The sequence below is a fragment of the Drosophila gunungcola genome (assembly GCF_025200985.1).
Source record: "Drosophila gunungcola strain Sukarami chromosome 2L unlocalized genomic scaffold, Dgunungcola_SK_2 000007F, whole genome shotgun sequence".
Classification (NCBI taxonomy): domain Eukaryota; kingdom Metazoa; phylum Arthropoda; class Insecta; order Diptera; family Drosophilidae; genus Drosophila; species Drosophila gunungcola.
Genome location: NW_026453162.1, coordinates 452,702 through 469,523, shown reverse-complemented (window position 1 = coordinate 469,523; position 16,822 = coordinate 452,702). Strand labels below are relative to the sequence as shown.

At 37.9% G+C, this 16,822-nt stretch overlaps 1 protein-coding gene across 13 annotated transcripts in view; it reads right to left on the bottom strand.

The window, feature by feature from the left end:
* Window positions 1–16,822, bottom strand: part of LOC128253226 (protein amalgam) — a 508,116-nt gene that overhangs the window by 254,238 nt on the left and 237,056 nt on the right. For 12 of the 13 annotated variants that reach the window (XM_052981478.1, XM_052981473.1, XM_052981474.1 and 9 more), the window contains one exon: window positions 7,276–7,407. The exons of the other annotated variant lie outside the window; for it this stretch is intronic. In XM_052981478.1, the coding sequence (XP_052837438.1) occupies window positions 7,276–7,407 (132 nt within the window). The remainder of the gene's footprint in view (window positions 1–7,275; window positions 7,408–16,822) is intronic. 13 annotated transcript variants of the gene reach the window in all.

Here is a 16,822-nt window from a genome sequence, read left to right as displayed (position 1 = left end):
AGAGCCGTCTCCATCGAGACTGGCAAGCCAGCAGGTCACCATCTGCACACGAAAAACTAGTAGCTGCCACGAGCAAGCTTTCTAGAATACTAAGGCAAGAAAAAAAGCAGGACCAAGAAACTATAATCTCCTACGAACTCAAGATTCCCGATCTGAAAAACTCATCCAAGGTAAAGACCTCCTATATACGGCAGATATACCTACGAACCAGAGATCAATGACATCCTGTCTAGAAATATGAATGGGAGCTATGGGACAATGCCAGTAGCAGCAATAAAGAGCTGATTTAAAGAGCACAGTCAAAAGTGCTAAGAACTATAACGGCAGCGCCCTGGTACACAGACATCCACACAGACTCAAACATCCCTTTAGTAAAGGAAGAAATTGCCCAACCACAAGCCAAATACATATCCAAATTATCACTCAGACCAGCTAGCACGCATTCTCTGCGAAACCAGAACACAAAGTCAACTTAGAAGAAATGACTTACCAGCCCGGTAGCTAACGAGGCCACCCAACAACCAAATGAGCATCAACTAAATTTATAGATTTAAGATTTTATAACTTGTTGTTAGTCCCCTAAGGGTTAAGATTCAACAAATAGAGAAAACGTCATAGCCAAAAAAATATCTGCTACGTCAACAAGAACTTCTTATTTTCTATGCCCAAGATATAACTCGAGTAGGAAATTCTTCGACAATGCTTAAACCTTAGAGTACTTAATGTAATGTAATGCCTACTTCATTTGTTGTTTTCCTTTCAGAGGGCTTCTGCCAGCATGCTTATATTAATGTTCACATACAAAATTTATTAACAAAAATCTTGGCTAGTGCTATTATTGCTTACAATTGGGTTTTTTTATATTTACATTACTATTATTGATAAATAAAATTTATGCCTAAACCTTATTGAAAATTAAAATTCTACGCTTCAGTAATTCATATTTCTTGTCAACTTATAGCCTAGTTATACCCACGCACGTCCCTTATCGATATCGGAATAGACGCAATTAAGCAGAATAGGCTGTTACACTCGAATGTCATTGCGTCTGAATAGCTGTTCTTTGTTTGATTTGTCAAGGAAAATCATCATTCTTTTTGTACCGGCTATATTTGTTGTTTTTGTAGTATATCGAAATGCTAAATATCGAGTAATTATCTTGTAAACATCGGTAAAAATCAAAATGTTGTAGACTGATGATCTCTATCTGACTGTACAAGACCTCCATAAAAAAAACTGCGTCTAGCCACAGTATAACTCGGCTCTTATATATTCAACAAGAGATATAAAACATTATTTAAAATAAGAAAAAATACAAATTTATTTTTGCGGAAGGTTTCGCTATAATCGCCTTGAAAAGCGCACACGTCATAAATAAAATGTTGCAGACTAAAAACGTTGCTCTGAAGCAGATGATACCTTCTGGACTGCAAACAGCATCATAATTGATTTAAAAACTAGAAAGGATGCAAACTTCGGCAAGCCGAAGTTTATATAACCTTGCAGCTATTGCAAACATTAAATGTTCTTGAAAACATTAAAATTATCAATTAATTGCGTATATGCCTAAAAACATTGAAGATATGCTGATTTGCAGCTTAATTATTCGATAGATCCTATGGCAATTTCAAAAAGAATAAAAAAAAAATTACAAAACAGAAAAGATACATTAAAAAAAAAAAAAAAATTTATTATTGTTTCCATGGGAGCTATATGATATAGTTCCGATTTTGATGAAATTTAAACCGTAATTCTGAAATATTTTACCATTACTAAACTAAAAAAAAAATTATAAAACAGCCAAGTAATAATTTTTTTAAATTTATTTTTCCGATTGTTCCTATGGGAGCTATATGCTATAGTCTTCCGATCCGGATCGTTCCGACATATATACTTCCTGGAATAGAAAGACAACTATTGGAAAAGTTTCATGCAGATAGCTTTAAAACTGCGTTGCAAACTTCTGACTGGAATTATAATACCCTCTGCAAGGGTATAATTATAAAATAAGCTGAGTAATATTCATCTACCTCCTGATTGCTACTGTTGCTGAATTTTACCTCCCGAAACAATCCACCCGAAATGGGTATTTTGACCGTTTTAACCATTTCACATTGCAGAATGTGAGCATATAAATCTGTCCCAATAATCAGATCTTTACTCCCCGGCTTATTAAAGTCGGGGTCAGCCAAATTATAATTCTTTCACCTTAATTTGTCAAAATTAACGGTGTTGACTGGAAGATTCCCCATTAACTTTGGAAGTACTTGTGCTTCCATGTTAAATCTTTCTGGCAAGTTTTACTTATTATTGAAAGCTTTGTTTGTGCTTTGAGATGCAGTTTCCTGTCGAAGACAGCCCACTGATCTCCGCTTGAGATAAGTTTAAAATCAATTATCAATCAAAGCTGTTAATGTTTTTAAGCCCTCATTTGAGGATTAAATTTGAACGCATGCTGTAGCAAGCAACGCTTGTTCCGACATCATGCAAGTATTAACTTTTTCTTTTTTATTAATTTTATTATAATTTATGTGAAGCATGGAATGATGGTTTTACTTGCAGCCGAACACGTAATTTCGCTTCTGAGCTTCTGAAAGCTCAACTTTCTAACGCCACCTAACGTCAAATAGAACGCGAGATACAGATCACTGAAGTCATCTATTGTTCAAATAATGGATTACTTTTTACTTGACCTTAAATTAATCGACGGGATAGGGTGAAGTTTTGGAAAGCACCAGTCTTTGGCAACCCCCTCATTTAACCTCTGGGCTGTTTAATAATAAGTCGGCAGAAGCGAAAGAATTAAACTGCTTCCCATCTCCACATTAATCCACAAACTGTCAATCCGAAGTTGAAAGCAAAATTTTTCAAGATAACACAGCAAATCGTCTTCGAAATACCAAGTATAGTTTGTTCAAAATTTTGACAGCTATGCTACTATAATATGCTTAAAAAACAGGAAGAATAAGTGAAAAAATGAATGGAGGGATCGAAACTTACTACCACAGCTATCTGAGTGGCTTATGGCCCTTACTCGAGTCAATCCAAAATATGAGAATTTTGCTTAGTGGCAGCTCTTAGATATAATACCTCTTGTATATTCTGAATGAGTATGAATAAATTAGATGATCCCTATCTTACTAAGACCACCAGTATAGCTACGATTTAATGGGTCGTCTTTACTTTCTGTGCCAAGAAGATTAACTAGAAATTATATTCTTTTTTTATTATTAAAAATCATAAAAACATATGTCGGTGAATGTTTGGATATTTGAATTGCGCGCTCAATTTTAGAGGCAGTGTGAAGTTACACAGCACTTTGAGAAGGGGACGACAACATGAGTTGCCGTCAGTGTGGCCCAGTGTCTGGTAGAGAAAAAGGACCGTACGTTCGGTGGTGAAATAGTCAGTCGCACGTGGCGCAGTTGACTTTTCAAGTTGGCGCACTGGGACCAGTGGCGGATCTAGGGTTTCTGGCGCCCGGGGCAAAGCGAAAAATTCCGCCCCCTCCCTATTTGCTGTACGAATAACATTAGGAGTATTTTAAGTGTAAATAGGTTATTAATTATTAGGGTTTCCTTGTTATGACTTTTAACGTAATTTAACATAAATTCTTTCGACAAATTTTCGGTGTGTTGTTTTTTTGCCTGGATTTTTTTGAACTGGGCACCACTTGGTTTTATTCGTTTCATTTTTGTGTTTTCCACTCCTAATTTGAAATAGTAGAAATATATTTTTAGAACATTAAGAAATGGAATTTTCAGTGAATAATATTTGATAAATAACATCGAAGCATAAGTACCTCGATTAAATGTTGCAATAGAAAAACACTACCTTGATTGGAATGTATGTAAACAAACTCGCTCATAACCTAACACGTTTACTGCCCGCTCTCTCTCTCTCTCTCTCTCTCTATCTCTATCTCTATAAGCAAGAAAGTTTATTATGACGTTTCGAGCGTCCCTTTTCCTTTTGATCACATCATAAAACACTTACACTTGTACTCTATAGGGAGTATGCGCAGCGCCGCGGGAAAACATGAATTCTCGAAACATATATTGCTAGTGGACTCGATTTAGCGCCTCTTAGATTTGGCGCCCGGGGCGCTTGCCCCTTTCGCCCACCACCCCGGACATAGCTGGAGCAGATGCTATGCAATGGTGCGCTACTGTGGATTTTATTTTAGACGAGAAACCATTGCACGGTAGCGCACTGCATACTGCAACCATTAAAACCAGACGTGTAGACCGTGCTACAAGTTTTTTTACTGGACAAAAAGCGATTAAATTTTTTAAATGAGGAGCCCATTGCAGAGCGTGCAAAGTTTTATTTAATAACATGTCACATTTGCGGCATGCTTGGGCACAAAAAGGCAGAATGTAAAATGAGAAAGCAGTCTTTCACTGGAGAGAAACGTCGACCAGATCAAGAGTAGTCACAGAGCACTAAAACCGACGTAACGTGCTAACGTTGTCTTGAGCCTGGGCATATTTCAACTCAATGCCCCAAGAACGCTGCTGGAGGAGAATCAGGAACTCGAAAGCATAAGAGGGTTGAGATATGTACAGTGGAGGAACCGAAAGCGATCATGATGCAACGAGGTGAGAAGTTTCCAAACACTTTTGGTTCTGGAGCAACCAGGTTAAAGAGTCTACATCACATAAACTGACTGGGAAGAGATCTCACAGCGTCACAGTGGTATAGGTAGCGGTAACTCTGTTAGTACCATGCAGATTTCAAGTAATGTTATGATTGATCAAATTGTAATTGGACGTGAGATTTTAGCACAGGGATATTCTGCAATAATATCTAGCAAAGGCGTAGAATTAATTAAAAAATAAAACAATTAACATTTGTGCTGTATCTGACAGTGAATATAACTTTGATCAAGTAGAAACCGTTATGTATGGCGCATAAAAAAATCAATTAATACAGTTGCTAATAAAATCTTAAAGTCTTTCATTCGGGGAACTCCTCTTACTCATGTAAGCAGTGGTGAAATGATCATTCGTCTAACTGACCCGACAAAGACAGTTCAAAGGCGTCCATATCGATTCAGACCCAGCCAAAGGGAAATATTAGGAGCAAAAATTTAAGAGATAATTGAGCATAAAGTAATCAGACCTAGCTGTTCCACTTATGCCAGTCCCACACTGTTGGTAAAAAAAAATTTCACTTGCTTATCATCAAGTGCCGGTTCATGCTGACTGAATTGAATACACTGCTTTTGTGACACCCGACGGTCAGTTTGAGTATTTGGCGATGCCGTTTGGTTTAAAAAATGCTCCTTCGGTATTTCAAAGCATTAGGCATTACTATGCCATACTCTTGCATAGTATTGGAGAACTTCAGCAAAGCTACAAGCCCTTGTGAGTCCAGATACACATCGTGCGATTTAGAAACACTTGCTGTTGTCAATGCTGTTAAGTATTTTAAGCAGAAAGTTTGTTATTTTTACTGATTGCAATTCGTTGAAAGCATCCATAACAAAAATTGAATTATCATCTATGGTATACCGTTTGTGGGCCTTTCTACAATCATTTGAGTTTGATACAGAGTACCGAGGGGGAAAGCGCACGGCGCACTTGGCTGAAAGTAGTAGTCAAATACAAAATAAGGTTTCTGAGAAGTGTGTGGAACTGATGAGCATCACCGAGTGCTGGATCCAAGCAGTACAGCAGCGTGATCAGGAAATTTTCAATACAATTAAAGAACTGAATGAAGGCGAACTTTTTAAAGATTTGGTTACAACTTATGAGATGAGAGCCAACGAGTTATACAGAAAGATTCAAAGAAACTGCAGAACTCGTTGTCTATTAGTTATACCCAGAGCTTACAGGTGGTCTTTTATTAATCAAGTTCATGAGTCTATTCTACACTTAGGTTTGGAAAAGACACTCGTCAAAGTACGTTAAAAAATTTGTAGAAAACTGTATAACCTGCAGTGACAAAATCGGCATCGGAAAAAATTCAAGCTGAATTACACTCAATCCCAAAAGTCAGTATACCGTGGCACACGTTGCATATAGACATCACAGGGAAACTAAGTGTGAAGAATAATCGTAAGGAGTACATTATAGTTCAGACTGATGGCTTTACAAAATATGTTTACCTGTATCATACTTGCAAAATAGATGCAAATAGTTGCTTTGATGCTTTAAAATTGTCCATTGCATTGTTCGGCGTACCTAATCGTCTAATGAGCTGATCTGCGCCTCACAGAATAGCAACCGGTGCTAGTCGCGCCAATGGGCAGGTCAAAAGAGTAATGAGTACGTTAAATAATTTATTCACGGTGATCGATACCAGCTAAAATCTTTGACGAGTAAGAGACAATATAAATATCCCCACGAGCGCTTACGTAGAATGCCGAAAGGGCAGGTACCGAGCGAGCTCGACATTGATGTAGATGAATTAAGTTCACTTGATGAAGCGGTCGAAAACCGTTGTGACCAATGTGACATTGGTGCGAATGAAACGGATGAAACAGGCCGAGAAGACTAATGTGGCACTAGCAATGTGTAATACCAGTGTGGCACTGGGAGAAGAATAAGACAGTCGAGAAGGACTGTAAGGGCTGGTGTGGCACCAGCGTTAGGGGAAGAACAATGTGGCATTGGCGTGTTGTAATGTCGAACAATCGATGCCTTGTAACGGTACCTGGCCCGAGGTTAAGTTATTAAGGATAGATATTAATGTAAAGAAGAGAAAGAACTAAAATAATTGAAAAATAGTAACTTAAGGTTAAGCAATTTTCCTTAAATAAATTTAGAGACGAATGTTGTCGACGTCTCTATTTTGCCGTAGTAAAGACAGACATGATAATGTATAAGTGGTCAGAATGACCGAGTGGGAGAAAGTTTTCTCTTGTGAATTACACTAGGACGTGTAAGTTGTCAGTATGGCCGTATCGGTGAATGTTTGGTTATTTGAAGTGCGCGCTCAATTTTAGAGGCGAAGAAGCTTGTGTGATGTTACACAGCTGCCGTCAGTGTGACCCAGTGTCTGGTAGAGAAAAAAGGACCGTACGTTCGGTCGTGAAATAGTCAGTCGCACGTGTCGCAGTTGACTTTTCAAGTTGGTTGATATAATGCGCACTGGGACTCGCTCCACTCGTTTGGCTTACAAGAATGGATGAGAACGATATTCCCACAACACCACGGTCTAGCCACAACCGAGACTCTTCTTCGACATATATATAATAAACATTTAAAAATCGCAAATTACACTCAAACAAACCGAATACCCTGCATGAGTTAATCATGTTATACTTACAATTTACGTGAACATCAAAACGCTTGCTTACTGATGGCGGTATTCCATTAGAAGCAATGCAATTGTAGCCACCCATATCGGAACGATGTACATTTGTCAAAACGAGCTTCTCTCCTTCCACTGACTTTAGAGCTGTAATGGTGGATTTAAGGCTTAGTTTATTTTTTCTGACTCATTTTATATTTTTCTTATGTTTATAAATCTAAATGTTAAACTTTGCATTAAAATCATTTTATTTTTAATATAAATTAAAACATTTTAAAATTAGTTATTTTCTTTTTGTTCAAATTAAAAAAAAAAAAAAAACTTTTTTGGGAAATCGAACATTTTTAGTTGAATTTGTTATAATTGCAAGAAAAAGGTTTTGGTATCGGAAGACGTAAAAAATCGCTACATAGTATTTTACAGAAAGTGTTATAATTTAAGTCAAAAGCTTATATCGCGGAAGGAGACATTTAATTTTCCAAATGTTCTTATAGGAGCTATACGACTATATCGTCCCATCCGACCTGATCTAGAAACACGACTTTTGGGCAAGTTTTATTCCGAAAGCTTTAAAACAGGGAGACGATTGTTCCTATAGGAGCTATACGACTATATCGTCCCATCCGACCTGATCTAGAAACACGACTTTTGGGCAAGTTTTATTCCGAATGCTTTAAAATAGGGAGACAATTTTACATAAAAACAGACAAGCAGACTAACATGGCTTGCAAAATTAGGTCTTCAATCGTTGGCATAGCACTTATCCTTGATGGTATTCCACATAAAATAGTCCAACAAGGTCAAATTGACTGTAACGTTGGCAGTGTGCGCCGTCCTACTGGAACAATAATGAGTCGATGTCTTTATTTTCATTATAGGAAGGAAAATGTCTTCTAATATATATCTTAATTCGACACCTGATTAGTTTTCGAAGAATAACCGGCCTCGTTGTGGATGCTGCAGTTCTGCCCATTCAAGTAGTGTGGGAATGGTTTGACAACGCTGATCAGCTGGTTCCCAACCAGAAGATAGAGTCGACCGACGTGGCAAGCCTGCCAAAACCGACGAAAGGAAAGAGGAGTACGATTTCACGACGAGCAAGGAAAAGACGTAGGAGAAACGACGCTCTCCAATAACGTAACGACGTATATTATTCATTTGTAATCCATTTATAATCTTTATAATTCATTTAAAAACTATACCTATAATATAACAAAATACATCAAGAGGGATTGTGTAAATCTTAAGAACGTAATCACAACCCAGTCCCACATAAAAGTGATCCACGGAGAAAGTGAAAGGAAAAATAAATCTTAATAAAAATCGAAAACAAAAGCCAAAAGTTAATTTCACAAGAGTTTTCAAATTTCATCATCCGGATAAAAGCCGAAGCATACAAGAACGCGTATGACAACACATATATGATTTCGGATCCATTAAATGACTTTGAATGTATTAGTTCGATGCTTCGAGAAGAAAAACGACAGAATATTTTACTTCTACATAAGTTTGTGTTCGAAAGAAATGGTGATAGCAACAATAGAAAGCGCTTACGAGAGACCCTAGGTTATGAATATGACGAGTCAAATAGACTATATTCCCGAAAAATCAATTACATTCTTGAAAATATTTCTGATCTGGATCTGGCCGTAATTGGTAACTTGCTACGACTTCCCCACAATAGAGACGACTTGATGAAACATATTTTTTGCAACTTGAAACGAGGTTACTTATAAGCGAAAATGCAAGCATTGCATCTGATTTTCCGAGGTTTAAAAGTTAATTTTGTGACATCGAGGACTCATTTCGGCCATTCAGTAGCGATGACAATTTCTCTATCAAAGTGTGGGTGAAAGAGTTCGAAATTCATTTTTGCCAACCGATTGCTTCAAGGCCTTACTTTCGTAAGTTTGCCAATAGTGAGCGCGAGTTGTCGAGTTGGGAAAAATTGAAAATCCCTATTAGCCGAGTTTAAAACCGAGTAAAATTAAAAAAGGTGAAAGTTGACAGAAATACTTTTTGCAAATGAAAGAGCTAGCTTTAAGAGGTAATATTGAAAACAGTGCCTTAGTTCTTAGTACATAATCTTGTGCTCTGTAATGAAGTGTTATGAAGCAATCCGCGGAAAATCGAAAAGTGAGGGTAAAAACCTAGTCATGTTCTCAAAAAATGCGACCTAATGTGATTACAAGAATCAAGCAGGGCACAACAAAAATGTAAACAGAGACGTTAAGTGCTACAACTGTGGCGCAAAAGAGCATAAATCGGCGAATTGTGACAGAAAAGTAAGGGAAGAATATGATTTCAGTTCAACAAATTCGGACACATTGCTAAAGAATGCCCTGCAAAAGTTTTGTGCGAAAAAATGGAAGCAACTAAGGTGTGTAAAGTGTCGTCGGGTCACGATTTTTTGTGCATAACAGTTTAAGACAAAATTTACTGCGCTAATCGATACCGGAAGCAAGTAAAATTTAGTTCCAGATACCACGTATAACTTAAACAAGTCTATGCTAAGTGAGTATAACATTTATCTCGTATGATTCGGTAAAGCAGACAAAAACATAATTAAACTATCATGTTCGTTTGAACACAAAGTTACAATTGACGGTGAAGAATTCGTAACCAAATTTCTTGTGGTCGAGTCGCAAATCCTGGACAAAGAAATGGTTCTTGGTAAAATTTTTTGCAAACAAGCTCAAGTAACAATCAGCATTAAAGGTGTAAAAGTAAAAAAGGCATTCTGTGCCGAAGCAGAAGACAGTCCGATTTTCAAAATTGATATCGAAGTCTGCGAAAAGGTAATCACTGAAATTGAACCAACAGCGAACGCAAAAGCAAAAGAGGTCGAATACAACATGGTCAAAAACTAACATCCGGCAAGCACAATGTCTACAAATATTAAAATGCGTTCATTTCTGAACGACATGCCGATACACTCACGACCTCGCAGATTTTCATATGACGAGCGATGCATTATCGACAATCAAACCGATCAACCGCTTAAGGACGGCATAATAGAAACATCAGAGTCGGAATATAGTAGCCCAGTTGTTCTAGTTAAGAAGCGTGAGGAATCTCATCGCCTATGCATCGATTACAGGCGAATTAATAAAGTCATTATTAGGGATCTTTTCCACTCCCTCTAATAGATGATCAACTTGAACGCGCATATCTTTAGCTCGATTGATTTGAAAAACATTGAAGAAGAGAGTCGTAAGTACACGTCTTTCGTGATACACAACAGACAATTTTAGTTCCTACTTGCTTTTAACTTTAAAAAATGCCATTTTCTAAAAACTAAAATCGAGTATTTGGGACACCTTGTCGAAATCACATCATTTCCAGTTCCGACCAACCTAAAAAACGCTACAGAGTTTCCTTGGCTTAGTGGGCTGTTTTCGTAAGTTTAAAGCCAATTTCTCGCAAATAGCCAAACCCTTGTCTGACATTCAACAAATTTAAAGTTGTCATCACGCAAAAGCCAGTCCTAAAAATTTTTCATCAGCGCCACGAGACTGAACTGCATACGGACGTCTCAATAGACGGTTTCATCGCAGTTTTGTTACAAAATAATTCAGACGATAACCAATGTCATTCTGTCTATTACACGAGCAAGAAAACGACCGATACAGAATGGAAGTTCACAAGCTAGGAGCTTGAAATCTTAGCCGTTCTAGAAGCCTTAAAGAATTTCAGGGTCTACTTACTGGGTATGCGATTTAAACTTATTACAGACTGTAATGTTCTTGCAAAAACTGTAGAGAAAAAGGATTTATGCACACGAATAGCTCGCTGGATTCTACAGCTGCAAGAATTCGAATATGTCGTCGAGCACCGAGCTGGTACCCGCATTCGTCACACACATGATGATGATCACTGAGAATAGCATGCAAAGCAGAAACATCCAAGCTCAGGACGACCAGCTCAAAGCAATCATAGAAATTCTGGCAGTCGACGACTGCGAACTCATAACTGCGCCTGTGAGTGTGCAACGAGAAATTATTAAGCAAACCCACGAGCACGGTCACTTTTCGGTAAAAAAAGACTAAAGAACTCAGTAGAACTCAGTTCTCTGGCGTAAAATTTTTGACTAAACTAAAGCACCTATCCTACTGCAGCTTTAGGCGGTCAGCGGTTTCCTCGTTGCGCGTGCAGGCCACCGGATATGGTCTGCAACTCGGCAGTTTCTTCTCTTGGGAACTGCCTGTTTTAACTTCTCCCCCCTGTTTTAACTTCTCCCGGGGACCCGCTCGTTCCACATCGTTGTCAGTTCTTGGTTTGGTATGACTTCTGGCCCTTAGATAGTGATAGCCGGGCCAAATGGTGGAACACAGAAAGAAAGTAGCAATTAGGGCAAAGGAGTTGCTGAGGAAGGACCCCAGTGTAAGTTCTTCTCTGAGGGTCCCGATGTGGTGGAGATTGCTCAGACTCAGCTCGTGAAGAAATGGGAGACTCAGCCGGTTGACTATGGCCATGGCCGACACAGCAGGTTTTCTCATTGAACTTCTTAATTGACCAAGTTACCAAGGTTACCAGGTAGGTTCCAGAAATTTTTTGCTCTTGCCCTTGATTGTCGGTTATGGTCACGTTGGCATCGTTCACGATGAGGGTGCCATGATCCACAATGGTAACTGGATCCAGGTGACCTGGGAGCGTGGAGCAGTGCGCAATATGCTGGGCGCATGTGCCATTTTGTAGCTCCCTGCAGAAGGTGGCGCCGTCCGTCGTTTTGCAGAGACCGATGTTAAGGTTTCGCGCTGGTCATTCGGCGACAAGGTTCCCATCTTCAAAGTCCAGGATTTTTTTCTGGTGCTGAACTGGATAGACTGTTATCTTCTTATATATAAATTTAGGGCTAGGGAATTTAATGAGAAAATGTAGAATTTCAGAATTTGGAAAAACACTAATACTAGATACCTCTAATAATTCTATCAAACTAACGTCAAAAAGCTGTCTGTCCTTGAATTCGCCAATATCGGAACTGTCCAGAATTGCTGAAATTACGATGTTTAATTTTGCTAGGGTTAAGCCCATTAAAATGTTTTCTAGATCCGTGATAACAATTCTATTTGTTGCTAGAATAATTTCCTAAAAGTGGGTTTCTTTATCTGTTTCCAATTTATGGATTTGCCTCATAGAATTTTTCAGTTCATTTAGACGTTTCTGAAATTTGATATTAAATATTTTTTGTCCTTCATCTGTTCTCATTAATTGTTCTTGATTGAATTTTATCGTCGGTTTTTCTTCCGGCATGAAGTTTATTTTTTGTTGGGTGGCTGCGAAAGCGCTTCTATCATTACTTGCTTCAGCTTCTTGAGCTAATGCCAAGGCTGAGACTTACGTCTCTTGGTTGCGCCGAGAAAACGCCCATTTTTAATGACTTTTTAAGCCAGATATGAACGCTTATAAAGCGTCATCTCTGTGCTGTTTATTTAGGACTGCCGCCGTCGTCATGATTGTTTTATTGGTAAGAAGCGTTAGCTTCCGTTCGATCTCGTCATAGTATTTAAGAAGAGGCAGTTCTCCCTGTATTGATAGACTTAACTCTTTCTTAATTACGTGTGGCGGAATTTTGTCCGCATACGTAAAATCCAACCTTGCCAGTATGGCATGAAAGTTAAACACTGTGTTAAATGAGGCTAATACAGCCGCTGCCGCGCCCCGTACCTTATTTTTAAGTATTCCTACAGCCTGGTACTATCGGCTGCTGCCTTTGTATGGCTCAAATACCCTATACGATGCAGTAGCAGCCTGTTTTGTATTTTTTATGACGGATATTAGGCATCAAAAAATAAAGATTTTATTATTAAAATTTCTCCAAAAAATATAATTGGTTTATTTTAGCTTAGTAAAATTTGAAATTTATTCGATTTAAAGTGTCGACGAAATTTATTTTTGACATATTTGCATTAGCGAACACATAGGACAAAAAGCCTACTCACATGTGTTTTTATTTATTTATTTCGTCTTCGAGTTCTATGTTTTGCAGTCGCTGCGACTGCCGTTATCGCTGCCGCTGCTGTTGTCTTCTTAGGGAGGAATTTTTTGCAATTCCCGTTGCAGATTTTGGCTTTCTCCCACTTGTTAAGAGGAATTTTTTTAGATTTTGGGTTGCAGATTTTGGGTTTCTTTCACTTTGTTAAAAGGAATTTTTTTTCAAAGTTTTAGGAATTATTATGGTTTGATTTTTGTATTTTTCTAGTGCCAGTTCTTGACCGCACTTTTCATAATATTTTCACTTGCACTTTATTGCACTGGATCGCGTGAGTCGTTGATTTTAATTTTACTTTTTACTTTCACTTGCAGTTTCTTGCACTTGGATCGTGTGAGTGGCGTTGAGTAGGGCGACAATTATAAAACCGTGAGGTGTTTATTTTATCTTTTATTTATTTTTATACGCTCGTAAGGGCATAAATATTTTAATGCCGAGTTAATTCTCTGGAGTACAATTTTTGACTAAACTAAAGAACCTATCCTACTGCAGCTTTAGGCCTTTGCCTGGCTGCAGCGCGTTCATCGTTTTGTCCCGGCCCGTGGCGATCACTCGCTCCGCGAGTGCTCTGGTCTGACTCCAGGCACTTGCACCCGGAACGCGCGGTCAGCGGTTTCCTTGTTGCGCGTGCAGGCCACCGGATATGGTCTGCAACTCGGAAGTTTCTTCTCTTGGGAACTGCCTGTGTTAACCTGTACCTTGTATTTTGTCTTTCGTCAAAGACGAAAGACCGCTACAAAAGTACCACATCGATTATCTAGGTACTTTAGAATCGACGCACAAACAGTACAAGCACATATTTGAAGTAATCGACAGTTTCACGAAATTTTGCTGGCTCTATCCGACAAATACGGCGTCTACGAAAGATGCAGTTTAAGCCTGTAAGAGCAAGGCAAAATCTTTAGCAATCCTAGTTACATTATTTCTGAAAGGATCTGCGTTCACTTCGGAGGAGTTTTAACAACATTGCAGTAGTGATGATATTAAACATCATCTCATAACAACGGGTCTATCGCGCGCCAACGGTCAAGTCGAGGGGTTAAATTCGACCATAGTTACTGTCTTATCGAAGCTTTCAATTGAGCCCACGCAAATGGAATAAATTTGTCAGTAATGTAAAGCAAGTCATCAACTCAACGTCTTGCAGAACTACACCTTTTTAATTATTAACGGGCACCAAGATGCGTTTAAGATCCGATGTCCAGATTCAACAGCTGTTAGAAGAAGAAATAATTGAACTCTTTAACGACAATCGGGATGAGCTTGGAAAGCAAGCGAAGCAAGACATTCTGAAAATGCAAGCAGTAAACAGCCTGCGACGACGACCGGCTTCCAAGTACAAATTATGCGACTTAGTTGCCATCAAGAGAACCCAGCTTGGTCCAGGGTTAAAGCTTAGACCGAAATATCTTGGCCCATACCGGATCACAAGGGTGAAATCAAATGATTCGTATGGCGTAGCGAAAGACTCCGTATTCAGCGAAAGCCCAAGGCAGACGAGCACTTGCGCTGAGTATATAAAACCGTGTATGCCCTATGACGACGACGAAGACGCATTCGAGGCGAATGCTTTGTAGGATGGCCGAAAGGACGTAGGAGAAACAACGCTCTCCAATAACGACGTATATCAAACATTTGTAATCCATTTATAATTCATTTAAAAACTATACCTTAAATATAATAAAATACATCTCTAAAACGAGGTAGAGCTTCATCTAAAATAAAATAATTTTTTGATACAAATGCTGATCTTCCACCAATTGCTGTTTGGCCCATTCTTCAAGCGTATTCTTAAGCCGCAAACCTTTTACAAATAATTTGACAATGACAATTAGGCAATGTCATTCGGTTGGGTAGAGTACCGCCCTGTCTCATAAATTAAAATCGTAGACAGAGTTAGATGATCTATTGCTTAACCAGAAAAAGACCACCAAAAATACTTGCCTAGGCTTGCTGGGAGTTTATAGTCAATGCGTTTAATAAACAATGCAACACAATTTTCAGGAGTCCCAAATCACAACAGATAACGTTAGGTTCCAATCAACGCATTTTTGTCATGATTTTGAAAATAAAAATTGTTCACTATTTTTTCATTGGATAGCGTTATTTTTGAGTAATTTAATTAATCTTAGGGCCTATTGGCCTAGAAATGAATGGTATATACCAAAATCATCCTCTTTGTCCAATCAACGCATTTTTGTCTTGATTTTGAAATTGTCAATTTTTCACTATTTTGTTCATTGCAAATCATTATTTTTGAGTAATTTAACTAATCTAAGGCAAAATAATTATTTTGGATCTAAAAAAAAAACTCAAAAAAATGATTATTAAAGATTTTTATTTGTTTTACTTAAAATAAAACTCAACTGTAAGACACGGCTATGTCTATGTTAGATTTTTCACCTTGTATAGGAATAAAAAAGTTTCCCTTTAGGACTTGACTTAATTTTTATTTTCTCAGAATGCAACTCAATAGAATTTATTGTTATACCCTTGCAGAGGGTATTATAATTTCATTCAGAAGCTTGCAACGCAGTGATGGACACGTTTCCGACCCTATTAGTATCACTAGGAGAGTCGAACTAGCCATGTCCGTCTGTCCGTCCGTCCGTTTCTACGCAAACTAGTCTCTCAGTTTTAAAGCTAGCTGCATGAAACTTTCGTAAAAGTTGTCTTTCTATTGAAGGTAGTATATAAGTCGGAACGAGCCGGATCGGACGACTATAGCATATAGCTCCCATAGGAACAATCGGAAAAATAAATGAAAATATTATAACTTTGCTGTTTTAAAATTTTTTTTAATTCTTCCACAAATAATACACGAACATACACGAAAGTAAATTACAATTTTAATGTCTTCGAGAATATTTAATTTTTGCAATAGCTGCAAGTGTATAGGACCTTCAGCTTGCCGAAGTTTGCTTGCTTTCTTTTTTTTTTTTTTAAGTAAACAAACAAACAAAATTCGTCAGGGCAAGCTTTTTGAGGCCTAAAACGGACGCCGCACAGTGGTCCAAAGCCCAATTTCCTGGCCAACCTTTCAAAGGTTAATGGACTAGTCTCAAATTTTTTTATTTAGAGTTTATTGGGTCGCTGATTACGAAAAAGAAAAATTCTAAATTCAAAAAGGAGGACCCAATACCGCTTCTATTTTGTCTCATAAATTGTAAGTTTGTGCTGAAATTCATATTGAAAGTGTTTCTTAAGTGGCTTATTACGAAAATAAAAAAAAATTTAAAGTAATTTTGGCTCAAAAATAGTACTATTCATAATAAAATTTTTTTTTAAGTCACTGATTACGAAGAGGAATAATACAGATGAGGAAGAATACAGATCAATCGCTTTCAGAGCTTCCATCGCAACTTTTATTTCCAGAATTATTATTATTATCTACATTAAGTACATCGTATGGGTCGTCGCAGCCAAAATACAATTTTTTTATAACTGAGAAGCGTAATGTCTTCAGAGCACTAAATTTTTCCTGTTTTCGATGTCGCCTTTCGCAAACTAGAAAACAGGGGGTCTGATGAAGCTATGAGTGGAAGGAAAATGTCTTCGAGAGTTTTCTCT